The sequence below is a fragment of the Kogia breviceps genome, chromosome 14 (genome assembly GCF_026419965.1).
Source record: "Kogia breviceps isolate mKogBre1 chromosome 14, mKogBre1 haplotype 1, whole genome shotgun sequence".
In the NCBI taxonomy this organism is placed as follows: Eukaryota; Metazoa; Chordata; class Mammalia; order Artiodactyla; family Physeteridae; genus Kogia; species Kogia breviceps.
Window position 1 is genome coordinate 16,126,258 of NC_081323.1, and position 24,720 is coordinate 16,150,977.

Below are 24,720 nucleotides of genomic sequence, written 5' to 3' on the forward strand. Positions count from 1 at the left end.
AACTAAGATCCCACATGCCGCGCGGTGCAGCCAGAAAAAAAAAATGGATGCTTTCTCGTGCTGTTGGTGGAACGTGGATAATCCTTCTGACGTGATGCCCTGAATCCAGAGCCATAAAAACGCTCACTGCTTTGAGCCAGAAGTTCTACTTTGGCCGTGGCCAACAGCCTAGTCTTAGCCTTGACACCCCCTCTCTGGCACACCCCACGGCCAACCCGTCCCCAAATCGCATACGTTCCACCTCCTAACATCTTCCATATCCCTCTACTTCTCCCCATTCTCACCCCACCAGGACAGTCCAAGCCAGAGAGGTCCAGGAGAACTCTGTGCAATGACGGGAATGTTTTATATCCACACGGCCCAACGGGGGCTATAAAACACCTGAAACATGGCTGGTGTGACTGAGGAACTACACTTTATTCCATTTTACTTTAAATTTCAATAGCTGCGTGTAACTAGTGGCTACCATATTGGAAAGCGTATCCCCAAGCCGTGACCAGTCCTCTTCTAAACGATAGCAATCACCTCACCTCCCCACTGTCTACCTGCATGCATTCTTGCCCCCATCCATTGTTTTCCCCTTAAGACAGCCACAAAGATTCTTCTCAAATGCAACACACCTCAACTCTCACCAAGTCCAACCTCCCAGACACAGCCTTCGAGGCCCCGTCTCTGGGACAGAGAATACTCCAGTTATCAGGGAGCCTACGGTGTGCCAGGTGCTGGGTGCAGGGGCGGGCAGCAGGCAGCAAAGGCCTCCCGGAGGGGTAGCACTTGAGCAGAAAGTGAAAAAGGTAAGAGCCTTCCAGGTAGGTCAGGAATGCCGGGACCAGAGGCAGAGCGGTGAGAAGCGCGCGGAGCTACATCCACGTGGTACCAGCAGAGTCAGCCCTTGTGAGGCTGATCATTTAGTGGGACATAAACAATGAAAAGAATGAATAGGTACATGACACACTGTGAGAAGGGGAAAGAAAAAGATGGGTAAGGGGTTTCTGGGGTGGAGGGGAGACGTCTGCAGCATTAAATAGTAAGGAAGGAAAGTGCCCAAATAAACCCTGTTCTTGAGTCTGTGTGGTAGGACAGTAGCGGGTGATCTCCCCAACTTTTTGGCAGGGAACACAGTCTTCATAATTTATGGTTTAATAAGAAAAAGGGGGTGATAACTTCAGGAGAGAAGTGACCAAAAAGCCCTACTTGCCCAGCAGAAGCATTCCCACAGGCTAGAGAGAGATTTCCTTATCTCCGAAGGTCAGGCCAACTGTGCCCCAGATACCCCAACCCAACCAACCAGGAGTGACGTCTCCCTCCTGAAAATGGCAAGGTCACTACCCACAGGGAGGCGGGACGTGGACAAAACAGGGGGCTGAGGTCTGCCAGCCCTGCCCCCAGAGAGTCAAGCACTGATGAAAAATCCTAAGGGTTTCGACCATCAACCCTCTTGACTGCCATTTCAACTTTCTTCCTTGGGCTCTGTCGTTACAATGGGAACTCACATCGATTAACATCTGCAAGGCCCAGACACTGTGTCTCTCACATTTATGTGTTTAATCCTCTTGGCAACAATGGACAAATATGACAAGTGAGGCCCAGAGAGGGTAAGCAAATTATTCTTGGAAACACAGCCTGGGATATGTTATGGTGGCCATCTCTGGAAAGTATAACCACCACACTGATTCATTCATTCTTTTTATTGAGCACCTACTACAGAGCGGACACCACGCTAAGGTGCCAGGGACTAGGTAGTGAAGAAAACAAGCATGATGCCACTGGTTGGAAAGCTTACTGTCCTCAAGGTGGAACAGACACTCAAGTCATCTCATAGACATATCATGCAAGGGGGAAAATACACTGGAGGCTGAGATAGAGAATAACAGGGTAACTGCATAGATTAGGGGGGTCGGAGTCTTGGAGGAGGTGAGGATAAAGCTGAGACCTGAAGGATGAGCAGGAGCCAGCCTTGTGCAGAATGAAGACGAGGACATTCCAGACCAAGGGAACAGCATATGCAAGTCCCCTCAAGCAAAAAAGACCATGGGGGTGGAGGTGTCTGGGGAAAAGCAAGAAGGCTGGGGTAGTTAGAATAGAGTCAATGGAGGCTGGCTTTGCTCCCCACCGTATCCCCAGCACAAAGCCTGGGGCCTTGGACAGAGCAGCTGGGAGTGAGGCTGGAAAAGCAGTCAGGGGCTAGATCACACCGGGATGTCTGCACCAAAAAAGGCATTTGATGTTACCTACACACCAGGGGAAGCACTGGAAGGTTTAAAGCAGAGGTCTGATTTCAGTTGGGCAGAGCTCACCAAGCCACAACAGAGACCCATGAGCGATTCTGCTCAGAGAAATGACAGGATCTAATTTACACATCAGACAGAGCTCCATCACGGTCGGGATGGTTCCTCAGCTCATCGTGATGTGTGACTTGTGGTCACCGGATAGTGAATGTCCCCAAAAGCTAAGTGCCCCCAGCTTGTATGTGGGAGGTGGCCACCTTTCAGAAAATCAAGACAAAGCAGCAAGTGACAGGACATGTTGACAAAGCATCGGACAGACTCAAGGCTGTCAGCAGAGGGAATATTGTCCCAAAGACGTCACAACAGGGTGGTGGCTTAGTGTTAACGTGTAGTCTTTAGGAAAACACAATTATGTGCTTCACTGATACTATAAGACATAATCCAAGACAGCACGGAAACATTTAGTGATCGATCCACAAGACAAGTAAAATGACTAACACAAGAGCCAGTGGAGGAAATGCTTGCACTGCATAGGTGGGAGACCAGGCCCTGCAGGTTTGGGGTGTTATTTTTCTCTTTGTCTCATTTAAAATCAAAGTTCGGCTCTTAGGCACCCATAGAGAGTTTTGGAAAGCGAATTAAAATTAAGTATCCCAGATGCTTAAACACACGTTATTATCTCATTTAATTTAATCAACAAGTAATCCCATTTTGCAGATGAGGAAACTGAGGGCCAGTGATAATAAGTAGCTTTCCAAATGGCCTTGCTCCCCTCTCTAGCCGCATCTCTTGACACTCTTGGCCCCTTTGATGGCTTTGCACGTGCTGTTCCTTCTACCTGGAATGCTTTTCCCTATCTCCTTCGCATGGCCAATTCACCTTCAAGCACAGGCCAGGAGTCCCCTCGTCTGAGAAGACTGCCCTAACTCCCCCCTGCCTGGCCTAGTAGTCTCACACCCATTTGGAATTGTTTCTTTTTGCCTGTCTCTCTAATATATTAGAATGTGGTTTCTCAAGGACAAGGACCAGGTCTTCATCTCCTTTCCATGCCTGGCATATACCTCCAAGCCCTGCATACATCAGGCAGTGAATGCCCTTTGCATGGCTGAATGAATGAATGAGTAAATGAATTAACTCTTAATAAGTTTCAAAGCCAGAATTTGATCACAGGCCAGTATGACTCCAAAGCATATCTCTTGGCCACAGTGTGAGTGTGACTTTTGTAATCAATCAGAAAACGTACACAAGCATGGGATACATTTCAAAACATACCAAGGGCTTCATTCATCCCTCCAAAAGAACTGCTGAAAAGCACCATCCCTCAGGGGAAAATAGTATGGCGAATATGGACAAAGGGTTAACCAAACCCTTTTCCCTTTTGCAAAAGCATTTCAGCTTTGTTAACTGTCTAGCATAACTCCCTTGGAAACCTGATGAAGGCAGGATGTTAAGTATATTACTAGGTAACTCTGCTTGTGGTAAAATGACCCTTGATTGGTAAGTTGCATCTGGACTGGAAAGAACTATAAATAAGTTATAAATAAATTACAAAGATTTGATAAAGAAGCCATAGTTAAAGTTTCCCTGAGTGTAGTGACTCTTGTAACTGACATGCTCCTTGCAGGGACCCTTGATGTGGATACTATGGAATTGTTACAAGAGATATTCCTTTGGGAACTAAAGCTTCTAAGTCAGGGTAGCTTCCAAACCCACCCATTGTGGGTCTCACTCCCTTGCATCTTTACTAAAACCTGGCAGGGCAGGGGCTGACAAAGAGAAGAGCTGTTGGCCACCTCTGAGGGCTCCCGCAGAGCCCACTGCTAGAAGTACTCCCACAGAAGAGGGACAGATCATGTGCCCGGCTGGCAAGAGGTGGTTCCTGTCCCAAGTCCTTCAAGGAGACAGGTACCAAGGGTAACCTGTGTTGAGTCTTTTGAGTCTGAATGTTTAATTGAACCTTAAAGGGTTCCTGTGAGAGCTTCAATGAGAAAGAAGGGAACTGATACAGAGGAGAAACGAGACCACCCCAACCAGAAACACCACTACACTTAATTTGGAACTCAAAATCTCCTTAGACCTCCAATTTATAAAAAGACATAAAAACCTGGGATGACATCCATGCTCACTGTCCTTCGAGGGCCCAGCTGACCTGAACAGCACCTGGCACAGGAATGAGGGAGGGGATGACTTACCTGATCTCCCAGAGGCCTTACCACAAACCTGAGATGCAAATGCAATTATGTGAGATAACTGAGGCTCAGAAAGGTTAAGGGACAGGTCCAAAGTCACACAGCTTGTAAGTGACAGGATATGAACCCAGGCACTTCCATAGAACTCAAAAGTTGTATTTGAATCCACTATCTGGTTTTGTATAAAAATTAACTTACAGCTCTGGTGGACATATAGAACAGAGAATGCATAGAGGTGGGGTGGGGTAAAGGGACCTCCTTAAATAATGTAGGTAGCACCCAATAGGCACTCATTAAATCTTTGAGGAATAAATGAGCAAAGAAAGGCCCTGGGTCCACCTTCCACATTATCAAGTTCAGTTCGAGTCAAAACATAGCTCTGTGGAAAAATAAAATTTATGCATGAGATGGACCCTGGGTTACACTACTGAGTTGGATTCGTTTCCAACAGGTTTCTATATCATTCCTACAAATTAGGCCCAACTTCGAGATAAGCACATTTGAATTAGCTCTAATGTGAAGGCATTCTATTACCAAATGATGTTCGAAGTTGAAAACCAAGGCAGGAGGCCCAGTTGGGAATCCCTTGGCCCCCAGAATAGGCAATGCAGTAAAAACAAAGGGTGAGCTGGTCCATTCTTGCATCCCTGCAGAGGGCGAGAGATCCAGTGGGTACCACAGAGGCTGCAGGAGCGAGGAGCAGGGAGGGCATAGGCCAAACCCCAGCTCTGCCAACCAGCTCCTCTGCTGCCCTTTGTAATTTGACCTATTTGGATCTCAGTCTTCTCAGCGACACGATGGGGACACATGTGCCTAGCATAGTTCTTACAAAGATTCAGCGAGATGAGATGAATGTGTGAGCCTGACATGCAGTAAATGCTGAGAATAATTTGTGCTTATTTCTACCCTACTTTTCTCCATAAAACAGCACAAATTTTAGAAATAAAAATCTGTGAGAGGGGGCTTTTTGTTCAAAATGATAGGTAGAACACATACTTTTACCTCTCCCCTCTTCTAAACCCCACCAGAATGACAAAAAAAAGGGGAGGTAGATACACCCACATATTCATAACTCATATGTACACACACACATATATTCATAATTCAGATAGAGAGATGAAAACTGAATAACTCCAAAAGAGCCCATAAGAAAACAAGAAAGGGCTGGGCATCAGAAACATTGAGAGGGTGCTGGAAAGTAAGAAGTGGAAGAGACAGACTTGACAATGAAACCTATTAGTTCTAAGGCACCAGCACACCAACACAAGACCTCCAGAAAAGCTATTTTCCTAACTGAGCCGCAGAAAATCCCAAAGCACAGGCAGCAGGGGCTCAAAGCCCTGGGCAGGGGGAGGTGACTTGACCTTTGTGTTAGTCTACAGTCCTCAGAGAAACTGACTGTTGGTTTTGCCCTGAGGCTAAAGCCAGGAAGAAGAACTCTTTAATTAAATGAGAAATCTGTCTCAGGGATTCCCTTACCATGGATGGACACGATGCAGGAAAAACAAAGTGCACCAGTGCCCATGGGTAATTGCTGGCTGATAAGAGAAACAGATGTCCCCAACCTCAAGTGAGCTTGTCCCATGCTCTAGGAGAAGTCTCCAGCTTTAAGTGTCTACACACAGGCCCCACCCAGGGCACCTAAAATCAACATTCACATTGCCTACACACATGCTCATGGCTTTCACAGATGTTGAGGAAACTTAAAACGACAGAACAGATCAATCTAGACCCTTGTTCACAAATGTCAACCAAGAATCACCAGGCATTTGTAGAAAATATCAGCATACAAGAGAGACCAGGAAGTGAACCAAAGACCTAACCAGCAAGAAAACAGAGGTAATGCAGCAAACAGAAGATAACTTTTTTAAAAAACTGAAACATTATCTTCAAAAAGATTCAAGATATTCACATATCCATAAAAAAAAGAATGGGCTACTAGAACATAAGCTCAATCAAGAAACAATACAGAATTCTGAGAAATGAAAAAGTGATTACAGAAATAGAAACAATAAACTTATTAGAAGTACTGAACTGAAGAATGGTTACGCCTGGAAGTATACCCACCACACTTGCCTCAGTGGTTAGCCCTGGGGAGCAGGGCTGAGAGGGCAGTGGGGAAAATGAAAGAGAATGAGAGGGGGCTCTACTTTTTTTTATTCTAATATATTTCTGTGTATTTTATAGAGAATAAAAACAATTTTTTTAAAAAAAAACAAAGAATGGCAGGACCCAAGACAAAGGGGGAAATTATAAAAGAATGAAATGAAATTGGGAGTGAGTTAATGAGCAAAAGATGTCCCATGAAGGCTTTCCTGGTGGCGCAGTGGTTAGGAATCCACCTGCCAATAAGTGGTGCTGGGAAAACTGGACAGCTACATGGAAAAGAAGAAATTAGAACACTCCCTAACACCATGCACAAAAATAAACTCAAAATGGATTAAAGACCTAAATGTAAGGCCAGACACTATAAAACTCTTAGAGGAAAACATAGGCAGAGCACTCTATGACATAAATCACACAAGATCCTTTTTGACCCGACCCACCTCCTAGAGAAATGGAAATAAAAACAAAAATAAACAAATGGGACCTAATGAAACTTCAAAGCTTTTGCACAGCAAAGGAAACCATAAATAAGACGAAAAGACAACCCTCAGAATGGGAGAAAATATTTGCAAATGAAGCAACTGACCAAAGATTAATCTCCAAACTTTACAAGCAGCTCATGAAGCTGAATATCAAAAAAACAAACAACCCAATCCAAAAATGGGCAGAAGACCTAAATAGACATTTCTCCAAAGAAGATATACAGATGGCCAACAAACACATGAAAGGATGCTCAACATCACTAATCATTAGAGAAATGCGAGTCAAAACTCGCATGAGGTATCACTCACACCAGTCAGAATGGCTACCATCTAAAAATCTACAAACAATAAATATTGGAGAGGGTGTGGAGAAAAGGGAACCCTCTTGCACTGTTGGTAGGAATGTAAATTGATATAGCCACTATGGAGAACAGTACAGAGGTTCCTTAAAAAACTAAAAATAGAACAACCATATGACCCAGCAATCCCACTTCTGGGCATATACCCTGAGAAAACCATAATTCAAAAAGAGTCATGTACCACAATGTTCACTGCAGCTCTATTTACAATAGCCAGGACATGGAAGTAACCTAAGTGTCCATCAACAGATGAATGGATAAAGAAGACGTGGCACATATACACAATGGAATATTACTCAGCCATAAAAAGAAACGAAATTGAGTTATTTGTAGTGAGGTGGATGGACCTAGAATCTGTCATACAGAGTGAAGTAAGTCAGAAAGAGAAAAACAAACACCATATGCTAACACACATATATGGAATTTTTAAAAAATATATGAAGAACCTAGGGGCAGGACAGGAAAAAAGATGCACATGTAGAGAATGGACCTGAGGACATGGGGAGGGGGAAGGGTAAACTGGGACAAAGTGAGAGAGTGGCATGGACTTATAGATACTACCAAATGTAAAATAGATAGCTAGTGGGAAGCAGCCGCAGAGCACAGGGAGATCAGCTCGGTGCTTTGTGACCACCTGGAGGGGTGGGATAGGGAGGGTGGGAGGGAGACACAAGAGGGAGGAGATATGGGTATATAAGTATATGTATAGCTGATTCACTTTGTTATAAAGCAGAAACTAACACCCCACTGTAAAGCAATTATACTTCAATAAAGATGTTACAAAAAAAAAAAAAGAATCCACCTGCTATGCAGGGGACACGGGTTCGAGCCCTGGTCCAGGAAGATCACACATGCCACACAGCAACTAAGCCCGTGCACCACAACTACTGAGCCTGCACTCTAGAGCCGTGCGCCACAAGTACTGAAGCCCGTGCGCCTAGAGCCCGTGCTCCACAACAGAAACCACCGCAATGAGAAGACCACGCACCACATGAAGAGTAGCCCCCGCTCACCTCAACTAGAGAAAGCCCGTGCGCAGCAACGAAGACCCAACTCAGCCAAAAATAAATAAATAAAAATTAAAAGAAAAAAAAGATGTCCCCTGATATCCTATGTCATGCCTACAAGTGACACAGGCATTTGCCTCTGAGCTTCCTGGTTGCTCAGAAAAGCTGAAAGATTGATAAAGGGGCCACCATGTATGCTGACCTACCCTGAGGTAGAGGCAGGGCAAAAAGGCTCTTGAAGAATGTGACAGGACTCCAGTCCAAAGAGAAAGCCACGGTCCCCTGCCCAGATGTGACTCACTCAGGCATGGCCCAGAAGCTCCTCAGAAATCAATGTGGAGTCCTCCCTACCACACAGGAAAATGTGCGACATCTCAGTGCAAGAACTCTGGAATCCTACCTAGGAATGTGTAAGAGAATCTCCTTGGGCCCCAGAAAATTCCATTAATTATCATTTTTCTTCACTCGGACCTAAGAAGCAGTTATCTCCCAGCTCTCCCTCACAGCATGAAGCAAAGAAGAATCTAGCAAGTGACTCAAAAGTCTCTAAAATTTAATCGGCAATATGCTGACCCTTGATTTCTTGGGAAACAAGAGGAAGGTGAGTTTTCTCCCCCAAATGCAGCTCTCTGAAATGGACACTGTGGTGCTTCCCTTTCCACCCATTCATTCCCTAACTTCTGGGCTCACAGCTATACCCCGTGGGGGCCACCTGAAGCCAGTGACCAGAGGATGCAAGAATCAAAGGAATGGGCGGCTCCCTTGCCTCAGTTTGAGACAAACTGGAGTCCAGCTCCAAAGGTCCCTGTGGGATGCTTTCATCATTAACTGGATCCCAAGCCAGCATCTCCCTCTGCCTAACCATGCTTCCCTTACTCCCTTCAAGGTGCACCTCCTCAGGACTTTCCCCCAGATACACCTTCCACAGGCAACTCTCCATATCAGAGTCTTTTTCCAGGGAGTCCAATGTAAGATTCTCTCCGAGGTGAAGGAGACGCTCCCCATGACCCACAGGGGTCCTGAAAAAGGCAGGAGTCTCTGGGACACCTGACCACGTCCAAGTTAGGGCTACATGCCCCAGGCCAGCAGTGCATCCTTACTGTCCTAGGCCAAGGCGGGAAAATCCTCTCTAGACGAGAGCTGGGTTCTCTAAGTGTGCTTCCCAGACCAGCAGCACTGGCGTCACCAACTTGTTGACATACCAATTCGTTGGCACTGCACATTTTCAACTCCTCCCCAGACCTACTGAATCAGAACTTCTGGGGGTGGCACCAGCATTCTGTATTTTAACTGCCCTCCAGGTGATTCCGTGGCACTAAAGTCTGAGAAGCAGAGCATCCCTGGCTACTGGGGGAAATCAAACACAAGTCATTAAACTTTCTCATAGCACAATGTAAATTGGTGAAGCCACTATGGAAAATAGTATGAAGGTTACTTTAAAAACTAAGATAGTGTTACCATATGACCCAGCAATCCCACTCCTGGGTAAATATCTGGAAAAGATGAAAACTCTAATTCAAAAAGATACATGCACCCAATGTTCATAGCAGCATTATTTACAGAAGCCAAGACATGGAAGCAAGCTAAATGTCCAACAACAGATGAATGGATACAGAAAATGTGGTGTGTGTGTGTGTGTACACACACACACACACACACACACACACACGTATATAATGGAATATTACTCAGCCATTAAAAAATGAAATATTTCCATTTGCAGCAACATGGACAGACCTAGAGAATATCATACTAAGTGAAGTAAGTCAGACAGAGAAAGATAAATATTATATGACATCACTCACATCTGGAATCTAAAAAATAATACAAATCAACTTATTTACAAAACAGAAACAGACTCACAGACATAGAAAACAAACTTATGGTCACCAAAGGGGAAGGGGGAGAAGGGATAAATTAGGAGTATGGGGTTAAGAGATACGCGCTACTACACATAAAATAGATAAACAACAAGGATTTACTGTATGGCACAGGGAACTATATTCTGTATCTTGTAATAACCTATAATGGAAAAGAATCTGAAAAATATATATATATATAAAACTAAATCACTTTGTTGTACACCTGAAACAAAAACAATATTGTAAATCAACTATACTGCAGTAAAATAATAGGATGCCTACTTATGATAAACCCCAGTTTCATACAACTGAAGGATATTTTGTAGGCGTTTATAAAATGTTAAACTCTCCACCAAAAAACTTTCCCACAGCAGAAGACCAAGAGACAGTGACCAACAATGGTCTGGATCCAGCAACATGAAACATTCCATACTCTGAACCATAACTCTGGCTCCAAGGCACCTTTCTACTTAAAACCCAACCAGCATATAGACACTACCAAACGTAAAACAGACAGCTAGTGGGAAGCAGCCGCATGGCACAGGGAGATCAGCTCCGTCGGTGCTTTGTGACCACCTAGAGGGGTGGGATAGGGAGGGTGGGAGGGAGGGAGACGCAAGAGGGAGGAGATATGGGAACATATGTATACGTATAACTGACTCACTTTGTTGTAAAGCAGAAACTAACACACCATTGTAAAACAGTTATACTCCAATAAAGATGTTAAAAAAAAAACAAAACAAACAAACAAACAAAACCCAACCAGCTGGGATGCGACCCTCCCTCCGTATAATGATTCCTGCTGTCATCCCTCTCCCCTGCAGGCAGCACTCCCTGACTTAGGCTGACAGTATCCCCAAATCCCCTCCAAGCCACCTTGCAACGGGTGCCCCTCTGCCTAGAATGCCTTCCCACCACTCTGCATGCCCCCCATGTAGCCTGCTTGGTGTTCCTTGTAAGACTCTGCCATGTGCAGCCTTCCTACACCTCTGACACTACTATCACTTCCCCAGACAACAATTATATATTTAATTATGACTGTCTTTCGAGCCAGTATATTACAGATCCACACAGCCTTTCATCTAGGAAAGCCGAGTTTCCTATTGAGTCCCTGCACCTTCAGGACTGGGCTGAATCCCCTAACACACAGTAGGCACTCATTAAAACCTGCTGAACATCTGGAAAACCCAGCAGGAAACAGGTCATTACACACTGAAAAGCCACAAGCTTGCTGCTCATTCTAGCAGGAACCAGAAATCGCTACTGTACGGTAGCAAGTTTAAGCATCAGGGTAATTGAACAAAATTTATTATCCCATATTATACAACATGTTTCCACTAAGATATAAAATTACAGTTTACCACGACTCATTAAGTTAATAATTACTTACCATGTGTTTTTACTGCTGCTCCCAAACCATGCTGGAAAATCACTATGTAGGTTTTTGGTCCATGTAAATAAATAAATAGGATAACTGTCAACCACGTGGATACAGGATTTGCTGACAAGGAGACACAGGACTAAAATATCAAACAGAAAGCACAAGCCCCAAAGCTCTGCCACTCTCATCACCATCATCTCCTAGTTTACCTGTACCATACTTTCCAGATTAGTGGTTCTCAAACAGGGGTGATTTTGCCTCCCCGCCCAGGGAATACTTAGCAAAGTCTGGAAACATTTTTTTTTTTTTTTTTTTTTTTTTTGTGGTATGCGGCCCTCTCACTGCTGTGGCCTCTGCCGTTGCGGGGCACAGGCTCTGGACACACAGGCTCAGCGGCCATGGCTCACGGGCCCAGCCGCTCCGCGGCATGTGGGATCTTCCCGGACCGGGGCACGAACCCGTGTCCCCTGCATCGGCAGGCGGATTCTCAACCACTGCGCCACCAGGGAAGCCCTGGAAACATTTTTGATTGTCGTGACTAGAGTGCGGGGTGCTGCTAACATCCAGCTGGTAAAGGCCAGGGATGATGCTCCACATCCTATAATGCATGGAACAACCCCCAAGACAGGAACTGTCAGGTCCAAAATGTCAATATTGCTGAGGCTGGGAAACACTGTTCTACATTAGAGGGAACTTCTATGTCTGTTACTTTAATCTGAGCTTCATAGCAACAATACGAGGAACGCATTACTGTCCCCTTGTACAGATGAGAAAACTGAGACTTGGAGCAGTTGAATGATGTGCACAAGGTCAGCGGCCCACACTGATGAACGGTGCAGCTGCAATCTGAACCAGTCTTCTCTGCCTCCTAAACCCACCTCCCCTCCCACACAGATTCAAGAAGGAAAAAGAAAGATGCAAAGGAAGGGAGCAGCTCCTTGTCTGTCCAGAATGCTGCACAGAGACCTCTTCAAACCCTAGGCGCCGGAAAATCAGATCCAGAGACCAAGGCATGGAAAGGCCAGCTGTTTGGAAGACCCTTCCCCCAGCAGCCAGTGCTGAAACTAGATTCCTCTTGCATTTTAACTTTCAATTGTGCTTCTCTTTGTGAATAGAAATGAAAGCATTTCCTGCTGGGGCTGAGTACCTTACAGGCAGGATTTCCAGCTCTGATGGCAACCTTGTGGGGGAGGTGTTGATGTGCCCATTTTCCAGATGCAGAGACTGAGGCACAGGGAGGTGAAATAACTTGCCTGTACTGAAGATGGTAAGGTAATGTTCAAACCCAGGTCTGCCAGGTCCCAGAATTTACACTGCCTTCCTAACCTGAGACCAGCGCTGGGAAATCTGAGAAGCAAAATAAACACCCTACAGAATCACACGGAGCTGGCAGCTACCCTGCAGGGCGATCCTTGGGATGCAGGTGAGGCTCTTCCCACTTTACTGGCTGCTCTCCATGCTGGGCTCCGCTCCCTGGGCCTACTCAGGGAACTTCTTCTAGGAATGTCAGGTCAACCAAAAGACTCCTGGCCCCTGCCATGCCCTGCTCTGGACACGATGTGCTCACCGCAAAGTCTTCGGATTATAAGAGCCAAACAGATGCTAAGTTCCTCAAGCCACAGGGGAAAACAGGCCAGCCCTGAATTTGTTCATTCGGCAAATATTTACTGAGCACCTATGTGCCAGGCAAGCTCTGGGAACACAAAAGTAAAGGTAGACAGACACGGTGGTTCCTACCCTCTGATGCATATAAGGGCCTATCTCTTCAAAAAGCATCATCCTCATCCTTGCCGGTGCACCACACTCTACAGTTATAAAGGACATGCCCCAGACTTTATTTCTTTATATTTCCACATCATAGCTCCCCATCTCATGACCTAATGGTCACTAATGTGCTCTCCCTTTGCACAGAGGGAACAGAGGCCCAGAGAAAGGCACTGTCACGCTCAAGGTCACCCAGCAGACAGGGCCGGGTCGGGGGGGGGGGGCGGGCAGGGGTAGGGGCTGTGTCAGGCCTGGGCTGCTGCTCCGGACACTGGTAAGGTACAGAAGTGTGGTCCTTGAGGAGCCTCTGGGACACACTGGCGGGGGGGCTATAGGCAGCACCTTCAGACAGAAAGTAAAAAATCTTCCTAACAGAGACGGAGGCACCCTTCCAGAGTTCCCCCAGGACCAACCAGCCCAGGGCTCCTTCCCCAGGACCCATCCACAGCCACCTGTGCCCCAGCAGAAAGATGCTGCGGGGACCTCATCTACTAGGGTTGCTGAGCGGGTGTCTCATATCTTAAGTCTGAGTGAGGTGGGACCAGCAACTTCCACTTCATGGATTTTTGCCATAAGGAGCCTCCAATCATTCACTAACCAAGCTTGTCTAGATCCTATCCAGGGGCAAGATGCTGTGCCCAGAGCTGTGTGGGTGGAGAGTTGAATCATTCACCCGCCAGCACAATTTCCTGAGTAATTATGGGTCAGGCACTGTGCCAGGTGCTGGGCATGGTTCCTGCCTGGTGGGAGCCCACAAAAGCCTGTATACAAACAACCAAACCGCTGCTATATAATGTGTGGTCTCCAGAGCTGCAGCAGCATGGTTGGGCGCTCATCAGAGATGCAAACCCTCAGGACCCCAGCACAAATCAGCTGAATCTCAGGGCAGGAAGGGATGCCCAGGAATCTGTTTCTGTTTCAGATCTTACCAGATGATTCTTAATGGGTACATAAATTTGAGACCTACTGATCTAGACCACAAGGCCTTCTCCAACCTCCCTACTTAAAACTGCAAACCGGCCCCTGGACCTAATACCCTTAACCCTCTTCCCTGCTTCATCTTTCTCCATAGTTGTAATGACGGCATCAGTCACAATACCATATCGATCTCACCCATATATTTATAACTTCCTATGCTGACATGTAAGCTCCACAGGGTAGCAATATGTGTCACTTTGTTTCACTGCTGTACCATCAGTTGTCTAGTGCAGTGCCTAGCACCAAGAGGTGCTCGATAACTGTATGTTGATTGAATGATGGATGACAGAACATGTCAAAACCCATGCAGTTTTGAACCCCAGTTCTTGGGGTGATGGGGTGTGCCTGGAGAAAAACCGTTGTTGGCCATGGAGCACTGCATGGAGAAAGTGGTACCCAGGTTGGCCTTGAACACCCTGGGTTCATCCTGGGTTGGCCTTGTACCCAGGATGTTTGGACCAGGGATGAAAGATACTTGGGACACAGAGATGCTAAGCCTCTTGCTGGAGTAGGTCCCAGGTGGTTGATAGCATTGTTATCTAATCAGTAGCTGGTATGTGTCAAGAACTTTCCTATCTTATAACAACTCACTTAACTCTCCCGAACCTCAGAGGTAGACAATGTTGTCCTCAAGAGGACACTGAGGCTCAGAGATATTAAATAATTTGTCCCACTCACAGAAAGACTTGTATAAGGATGTTCACAGCAGCTTTATTTATAACAGCCCCAACATGGAAACAAACCCAAATGTCCATCGGCAGGTGAACAAATAAACAAATCGTGCTATATTTGTACGATGTAATATTACTAAATAAAATAGAAAAACCTTTTGACATACACAACATGGATGAATCTTAAGGACACTTCGTTGAGCAAAATGAACCCAAATGCAAAAATGTATATGCTTCATAAGTTCTAAAACTTAAATTAACTTAGTACACTTAAACTGAACTTAAATAAAGCATTGATAATAGAAATTAGATAAGTAGTTTCCTCTAGGGGTAGGGGGTACTGATTGGAAAGGAGAATGAGGGAACTTTCTGGGGTGACAGAAATGTTCTATATCTGGATTGGGATAGTGGTTACATGTGTGGTTATATTTGTCAAATCTCATGGAACAGTACACTTAAAATTTGCATTTTATTGTATGTAAATCATATCTCAATGAGCTAAAATCATTTGTCCTAGGCCACAAAGCCACAAGCAGAGATTTGAATCCAGGTTTGCCCAGTCCCAATGGCCAGTTTCCATTAGTCTGCCACGGTTGAGCAGGAAGCCCCAGGCAATGCCCCCAGCCTGATAAAAAAACCTTGCCAAAACCCTAATGAAGGGACTTCATAGTTACCCTAGAAGGACATCATGACTCCTAACCCCCAAACCATGACAGAGACGTGTGGGGAACGCCAGACAAGTGTCAAGCTGGGAGTCCAGAAACTTGGGTTCAGGCCTCAGCTGTGCTCTTCATTTGCTATGTAACCTATGAGTATACTACTCCATGACTCAGTTTCCCCTTGTGTGAAGGAAGGAGGAGGGGATTAATGGTTCCCAGTAGGGGGCCACAGACAGGGCTACAGGGCCACAAACCCCTACGCTCACCAGGCGCCATTACTACATAAAATAAGTAATGTGCAGTTTCATATCTTGTAAGCTATTTTTCAAATGCATGCTAATATTACAGTGATTAATAAACATCTATTTCAAAGCAAAAATGAAACCACAGCAGCTTTGCATCATTGTGTATCTTCTTAAACAAAAGATACCCAAAGAACAGCCACTGCTCATGACTTTGGTTTAAAGAGGCTGGAATCTCTGTGTTAGAGGATCGCTAAGGGGACAGTCACCAAGGGAATGGTCGCCAAGGGCCCTTCCAGGTCAACTGCCCCATGGCTGTCCAGCATCACTTGGCAAAGGCTTGCCCTTGTGTTTCTCAGGCCCTGTGGGGACAAACCTCTTATCTGGGCTCCAGGGACCGAGCCCCCAATGTGCAGGCTGTGTCCTGGTTCTGCAGCCCAGTCTATAGACCCCAATTGTGGTCATGGCTGCATCTTGGGCCTGTTTCCCCTCCAGTTCTGAGAGTGACCAGCTGTAAGGACGGAGCCTCCCCAGTCCCTCAACATCAGCTCCTCGGCACAACTTGCCCCACTCCGCAACCGCCAGCCCTGAAGGCGACTGCCCACTGATGATCTGCTACCGACAGGCTTGTGACCCACCCCTCCCTGAGCCAAGTGACTCCCTCTGCCTCACCCTGCCATGAGGCTGAAGGATCGAGAAGCAAATCCCACGTCCAAATGCAATGTCAGACCTTTCTTTCACCTATCTTAGCGGCCCAGCTGCCATCCTCCTCCACCTGGACACACCCTCAGCTCTGGGTCAGGGGTCCTAGTTCACAGACAGAAACCAGAATCATCAGCTTCTGACTCCCTGATTGGTTCCCTCCCACCAGGGTTTTACACTGGTTCTTGGTGCTGAGTCAGAGCTTTACAGAGCATCAGAATAAAGCAGGGGCCTCGGCTGAGTTCCACCTCCCAAAGGCCCCCTTATGAGGCCACCCCACTCTGATGGGGTTTACAGAAACACCACCCCCAAAAGGAGCACTGCAGGCGAGGGGCAACCATCCAACCAGACTCTGAGGCCCAAATCCCCAATCTCACCCCTGCCCCCAAACCATGAGCTGGAACCTTGCCAACTTCATATTTTAAAAAATAACAAAGCCAAGGGCAGAAGATAGACGACCTGCTCCAAACCCAACCGTCTTCTCCTTCCTAAAGACTCCACTTGCTACTTCTAATCAATTCTTCCTCCATCAGATGGAAGCAGCCCGAGAACCGGCCTTCTCTTGAAGACACCATCCCCCTCTTCAGCTTCTAACTTTGCCCGTCACCGGACAAAAGATAATCTCCCCATCCTCCGAGAGACCTCACTTGCCGCCTGCCCCCGGCCCACGCTGCCCCCGGCCCTGAGGGCTCCGGACCCCACCCCAAGCCCCAGGCGAACTAAGCAGGGCTCTGCCCCCAGAGTCCAGAAGCCGCTCCCCAAGGCCTGAGGACGCACTCAGCCTGGGCGGCCCCAGGTTCCGCGCGGGGACGCCCCCTCCCCGCAGCATCGCCACAGCAAGAAGCCTGACGAAAAGCCCATGAGGTGGGGTTAAGGCCCCGAAGGGCCGCCGACCCAGCCACCCGACGCGCACTCACCACACAGTGCCATGGAGCCCGCGCGTCTGCGCCAGGGCCTCGGGGAAACCCACGCGCGCCGTTCAATCCGGGCTCCGAGTGACGAAAAGCCGCGCTCGGCTCCGGCCGGCCCCGGACCAACGCACAGACCTGCGGACGCACGGACCGTCCGGCTTCCTAACTAAGTTCGAAAGTTCCCTCCCGGGCGAGGGAGGAGACGCGCACGGCCCCGCTGCACCTCAGCGTCCCGGGCTGGGCTCGGCGCGGGGAGAGGGGTCGGTCGCCGCCCGTCCGGGCTTCCAGGCGCGCGAGCTCGCATCGCGCCCGATGCAGCAGGGCTGGGACCTGGCTGAGGGTGGAGGCGGCGATCTCGGGAAAGAAGGGGTGTCCCTCACCGCAGCCCCAGCAGGGAGGGGACAGGCCTCGCTCCCGGGAAGGGGCAGGCCTCGCTGGGCTATGGCCAGCTCGCAATCCGAGGCCCCGCCGGGCGGTGACAACCGATTACCAAACGGCCCAATTAGTGCGCTGCGGCGCCGAGAAGTTAAAACGCCCACGCGCGAGTGTGGACGGCCGAGGTGGGGGAGGGGCGGTGTGGTGGCCGCGGCTGACCCCGGGTGTGACCGCGTGTGACTGTGTGGCTGTCAGGGCGATTAGGGTGCCTGAGGTTCCCCGTCCATGGGGTGGCTACGGGTGACAGCGTGCGACGAGTCACTGGGAGCGTGAGCGAGTAACTGTCGGAGCGACTTCTTTGTGTGCCTGTCCCCAGTTGTGACTGCGTGTGACGGCGGATGGGGGCATGGAACGCGGTGTGTGGCGTCGTAGTGTGGGAACGGGTGGCTTGCATGTGGCGGTGTGACAGCGCAGGTGGGTGAGCGACTGCGTGTGGCTGTGTAGAAATAAATGACTGTCAGGGTGACTTGTGTGGGACGGTAGTGTAAGCAGGATGGCTGTGTGTGTGACAGTGGGTCACTGTGTGTCGGCCTGTGAATGCATGCGAGGCTCTCAGGGGGACGTGGGTGAGTGTGTGTCACTGTGACATCGTGTGAGTGACTGTCGGGGTGACTTCTGCCTGTGATCCCAACAACTCTGGGCGTGAGTGTCACCGCCAGGGGATCGGCGTGAGTGGCATGTGCCCGTCGGCGGGGCTGATGGGTGCGTGTCCCCGCGCGTCGGCACCGCCGGCATCTCCCCGCGTGTGTCCCCGAGAGCGCCCGCGTCCCGAGCCGCCGGGGTACTGCTGCCCGCGCTCCAGCCCGGGGCGCTCTGGCTCGGCTCTGGGTCCGAAGGCGCGGGCAGGCCCCGCCCTCCCGAGCCCCCACCCCGCCCCCGCCTACCTTGCCGCAGTGGTAATAGTCCAGGGGCGCCAGGCTGGCCGGCTCGGCCCCGGGCCGCGCACCCACCGCGGGCGCCGAGGGGTACAGGCGGACGTCCATGGCGGGCGCGGCGGCGGCGGCGGCTCCCGCGGGCAGTGCCTGGGCGGGCGGCGGGTGGGAGCCAGTGTGCGAGCCAGTGTGCGAGCTAGTGTGGGAGCGCGGGGGGCGGGGCGGGGGCGGCGCCCGGCGGAGCGCCCCGCCCCCGCCCGCCAGCGCGCGCTATTGTTCCGGCCTCGGGCGCAGCGGAGGGCCTGGGGCCCGGACCCGGGTGGGGAGGTTCCTCCCGCGGGCCAGGCAGACGCCGGGTCCCCCGCCTGGCTCTCTGCCCCCGGGGGTTCCGGAGGGTTGCGCGCCGGTCCAGACGGCCCTTTCCCGTCCCGCCTTCGGCCACCAAGGGTGAAGAGAGGGAGAAGCCTGTACGACACCCCTCCCCAGAAGCGGGACACTCCCCGCCCTAGATATTTAGGGCGTCGCTGAGCCCTAAATGTGGCGGAAGGGAAGGCACACTATCGGAGATGGGTGCTGCCTTACCCTGGGGCTGCGGCCCAGAGCCCGAGGCTGACGTTAGGATGTTCTCCTTCCGTGTCCCACTGATCTGAGTCACTGCGAGAGTGGCCCTGGAGGATTGCTGCTTAAATTCTCACTTTACATATGAGGAAACTGAGGCAAGGACTTGTGGCGTCGTCGGTAATGGCGTGGGCTCCGCTGCCCCCAGAGGATCTAGAACTGAAACCACCCGGAGAAGGCAGAAGGATCCTTCCCCCTTTAATGACAGAGAGAGGGCCGTAGAAATAGCCTAGAAAGTGAAGTTCTGGGGAAGAGTCCAGAATCTGCCACCCGCATCACCACGACCAACACCACCACCATGGTCTTCTGGAGTGAGAGAAGAATGGAAATGAGATGGCTCCCATGGTGGGACAGAGAGGTGACTGAAACAGTCTCCCCCTCCACACACACACACACACACGTTAAAAAAAAGCCCCCTAAGTCCTCACATCACCTGCTGGCAGCTGGCCTGTTGCTCCTCCCCTTCCCATCTAAGAACTGGCTACTCTAACAGTCTCTACTCCCTCACCTCCCACTGACTGGGCCACCACTGCCCTCTGCCTTCCTGGCTCTGGCACAATGGGGATGCCTTGCTGGGAAGGGTGCAAGGCCAGGAGGCAGAAGTGAATTAGAATGGGATTCTTGGGTGGCAGCAGGACATGAGATACTATCTGGAAAAAAGGGAGTGAGCCCCTTGCCCATCCAGGAACCAGCTTAGAACTTAGCTCCCAACTGCAATTTGGGCTTTGCTGGTCCTGGCTTCAAGCTAGGACCACTATTTGTGACCATAAAGATCCCCTAATACAAGACAGGTATGGGAAACAGGCTTTCACTAAAGGTTTGGGAACAACAGAAGGAAATTACAGCGCAGAAAGGAAAGAACTTCTAAATAAATTTCAGCAGTCATTGTTTCTAGAATTCATTGCCATATCTCATTAGAAGGAATTTCCCACTGGCCTCTCTCCTTTTTTTCCATCTGGACATCCAACTGACTGACCCAGCAGTATTTATTGAAAAGATCACCTTTCCTCCCACTTCTCTGCAGTGTTAAGTTTGTCATAAATCGGGTAGTCCATGTGTGCATTGGACAGTTTCTGAATTTTCTAGTCTCTTCCATTACCCTATTTGTCTCTCACTGTGCCATTATCAGTCTGAATTTCTATAGTTTTATAATAAGTCTTAATGTCCCATAGCATGAATCTACCCACTTTTATCTTCGAGAATGCCTTGACTGTTCTTGACATTTGCATTTGCACCTTCAATCTTTGGATCAATTTGGGTAAAACTGACATTGTCAACATTGTCTTCCTATCCATAAACATGGTATGTCCCTTCATTTATTTAGGTTTTTTAAAAAATCATCTCAGCAATGTTTTATAGTTTCCTATGTAGAGAACTTGCACATCTTTTATTACTTTTAGTCCTGGGTATTTTATGTTTTTGACGCTATTGTCAGTGGTTCCTTTATATATATATTTTTAAATTATCTGTTTGTTGCCAGTACAGTGTGGAAGTTTTAAAATAAGTCAGCAAATTCTTTGACATCCTCCAAAGGGGTGGAGTCTAACCCTTAAAAAGGGTTGGTCTTGGTGACTGCGTTTTAACAAATAGAATGTAGCAGAAGTGATGCTGTGTGGCTTCTGAGTCTAGGTGATGAAAGTTGATACATCTTTTGCCTGGCTCACTCTTTTGGGACATTTGTCTTTGGAACCCTAAGCCACTATGTAAGATGTCCTCAGCTGCTGTGCTTTGAAGAAGTCTAAAGTAACCCACACAGAGCATCCATATGCAGAGACCTTGAGACTAAAGAAAAGAGAGGAAAATGCCTAGCCAGTCCCCTGCTGTTCCAGCTCCATCTACTACCTGACTGCAACCACATGAAAAACTCTGAAACATCCAGCTGAGTGCTTCCTAAATCCAAAACGCACAGAAACCATGAGGGATAATATATGATTATTGTTATTTTAACCCATGAAATTTTGGAATGGTTTGTCACTCGGCAATATAGATCTGGAACATATTACATACAGAAGTAAATTTTTGTATAATGCCCTTGTATCCAGCAACACTGCCAAACTCACTTATTCTAACAATTATCTGTAGATTGTTTGCCTTTAAAAAAATATACCATATTCTATTTCATCTGTAAAAATGAGTTTTAGTTTTTCCTTTACAATCCTTAAATGTTTTATTTCTTTTTCTTACCTTGTTGCACCAGCTAGTATTGCCAGTACATGTTGGAAAGAAGTAATAATAGCAGGCATCCTTGTCCCATTCCTGATCTCAGAAGGAAAGCTATCAATATTTCACCATTTATTACAGTGCCTGCTGTAGTTTTTTGCTTGCTTTTTTGTTTAATTTCATTTTGATTTTTGTAGATACCTCTGTTGTGGGTTGAGGAGGTCAATCTTTACAGCAATCCTCTGAGTCAAGAAATAAGACTGCTGTGGCCATTTTACACATGAGAAGTATGAAGCCCAGGGAGGAATCTTCAACATCACAGTGTTAATATCAGGACTAATCAGCAGTACCTAAGTCCGGAATCCCACCTGGAGCACTTCCCACAGCCCATATTTCCACATTCTTGGTCTCACTAACTCTGGCCAGGGCTGTAGAACAACAGCCACCAAAGTATGGAGGTCCATGTGCAGTGGGTCAACTTCAGGAAGCCATTTGGCTTCCCTGGGGTCGGCCAGCAGCAGCAAACACCAACCCTGTCAGTCACCTATGTCCACTCCCTTCCCTGAGGGGAGGTCAGCACCAAAGAGATGTCTAGGAAGTCTGGTAGTGGATCCCAGTAAGGAAGCCATGCAGACCCCAAAGCTTGGGCTTGCCCTTTTTTGTGGGAATTGATCAGATAGGAAGTTGATGACTCATTCCCCTCAAAGAGACACCTCAGTCTCATTTTTTGTTCTCAGGACAGGAGTGGGGTTTCTCTTCCTCTTGACCCCAGGTGGAATCTGGGAGAGGGGAGTCTCACAGCTGGTTCAGGCCAGCTTGGTCACGCCCTGCCTGCAGCAATCCAGTCTGGGGACCCAGAGTACCTGCTTATGCGTCTTCCAGTTCTCAGTTTCTGATATCATAAATAGCTGAGCTATCAGAATAGGGATGTGTTTTAACATATTTTTTTTTTTTTTTTTTTTTTTTTTTTTTGCGGTACACGGGCCTCTCACTCTTGCGGCCTCTCCTGTTGCGGAACACAGGCTCAGCGGCCATGGCTCACGGGAGCAGCCCCTCCGCGGCATGTGGGATCTTCCCGGACTGGGGCACGAACCCGTGTCCCCTGCATCGGCAGGCGGACTCTCAACCACTGCGCCACCAGGGAAGCCCTAACATATTTTATTATTATTTAGCTATGGTAAGGAAAATGGATCAGGAAACAATTGCCATTGAAAAGATAGTTTGTTACTCACAGTTCCCAAGAGGAGAGGCATGCCATGCCATAGGGGCCACATAGGGAAGCACCAGGGTCAGTTAGGAGGCATGGGGAGAGGGAGTAATTGTAGGCAAGAACATTTATTGTGGTTTCCATGTAAAGGAACAGGCAAAGCAGCATAAACAAATTTAGGATTGGCTAGTTTGAATCATTCCCTTATGGACGCATGGTAGAAATGTACTTCCCCACCCACTTGTGCTTAGGTGTGACCTTGTGACTTACTTTAGCCAAGGGAGCATGAACAGAAGTGATGTGTGTCACTTCCAGGTGGGGGATTTACGGATCTAGGCATACTTAACCTTATTCTCTTTTCCCTCCACCATGAAAACCCTAACAAATTCCAACTTATTCACTAAAACCCAGTAGAAGTAACACTTCTTCAGTGAAGACTTCTCCAAGAATCCAACTCATTACTCCAATTTGCTGCTCCAATAACTGTCTGCACACAGGACTGTTAGTGTAGATTTCACCGAACCGTAATAACGCATTTGCCCTATGAGTATCTCCAGGGCAGGGATGATGGCTCACTCATCTTGGTGCCTCCAGTGACTGATACAGGATGGATGTTTCATGCCCACTTCCAGGGGAGGTAGGGTTTTCAAGGGACTTCCTATCTGCACACACATGCACACCCTCAGGAAGAAGAAGCCTCTGAATTGTCCAGATTCCAGGGAACAGATGGGCTACATTTGCCAGTGAGAGGAGTCACAATTTAGCACATGTGGGTGACTCCTCGCAGTATCTGCTCCTCTGTCTCTTCCCTCCCAGTGGCCAGTGTGCATAAAATCTGACTCAGGCTTAGATGTGATGGGATATGGCAAGCTCAATTGGGGTGTGGAAAAAAGAGGTCCCCAGGGAAAAGCTCACCTCTCTTAGTTGGGGTCTTCCAAAAGCTGATTCTGAGGCAAGAATCCTAGTACAAGTAGTTTATTGGAGAGTGATCCTAGGACACACAGGTAAGGGGTAGAAAAGTGATCTCAGGAAAGAAAGACAGTCAGTAATGGGCACATTATCATGCAAATTACCACTGTAGGCAACTGGAGCCTCACTCCACTGCGGAGTTCTGGAGAACAATGTAGAACACTGCCTCAGAGTTATTCCACTTGAGGGGCAAGGAGTTGGAGTCTTTATCCACCAACTCCTCACAGCCTTGGTTAGAGGCTGCTCTCAGAGAGCATGAATTCCAGGGCAGTTCAGCGTGGCAAGGAGAATGGGGTTCTGTCAACCAGAGAAAGCCATTAGACAAGGAGATGCAGGTACCAGCAGCCACAAGCTGGGGCTTCATGCACTGTAATGGTGAGGTTTGTGGGGATGTGGACAGAGCCCCGGTGGTGTCTGCCACAGGGCTCAAGTCCACCTAATAACAGAGCAGAACTCTGCTTTCTTTAGGTACTCTCACTCCATGTGTGTGTGTGTGTGTGTGTGTTTGCATGTGCATGCACGCATCTCCTTCAGGAACTTGGTTGAGGTGGGTGGCTATTGTCTGGTGCATCAGTTGGGCATTCCTGGGGCCCTAACCATTGTACCCCCTCAACAGCATTTCAACCTGTCCATTATTTCTGACAATTGGCCAAGTCAGCCCACAACTTCCACTCAAAATGTCTGCTGGACAAAAGATCAAATGAACCGATGAACATGTGGCAGAGACTTTAGCACAGGCTAATTCACTTAGGCCCTTCATATAAGGACACTGAGACACCAAAAGCCCTGAGTTCAAGTCCTAAGCTCTGCTCAACTCCCTGTTTTGCCTTATCCAAGTCAATGTACCTCTATGAGCCTCAGTTTCCACTTCTGCAAAATGGGAAGGTAGTGCCTTCTCCACGGGTTTGTTATGAGAAG

At 48.2% G+C, this 24,720-nt stretch overlaps 1 protein-coding gene across 5 annotated transcripts in view; it reads right to left on the reverse strand.

Moving 5' to 3' along the window:
- Positions 1-19,045, reverse strand: part of TOX2 (TOX high mobility group box family member 2) — a 135,375-nt gene extending 116,330 nt beyond the window's left edge. For 2 of the 5 annotated variants that reach the window (XM_059037805.2, XM_059037802.2), the window contains exon 1: positions 18,861-19,045. In XM_059037805.2, the coding sequence (XP_058893788.1) occupies positions 18,861-18,959 (99 nt within the window). In that variant the 5' untranslated portion in view covers positions 18,960-19,045. Of the gene's footprint in view, positions 1-17,547; positions 18,022-18,860 lie in introns of those variants that run through there. The other 3 variants (XM_067012659.1, XM_067012660.1, XM_067012657.1) reach the window with 3 other exon arrangements.
- Between the last annotated feature and the right edge of the window lie 5,675 nt (positions 19,046-24,720).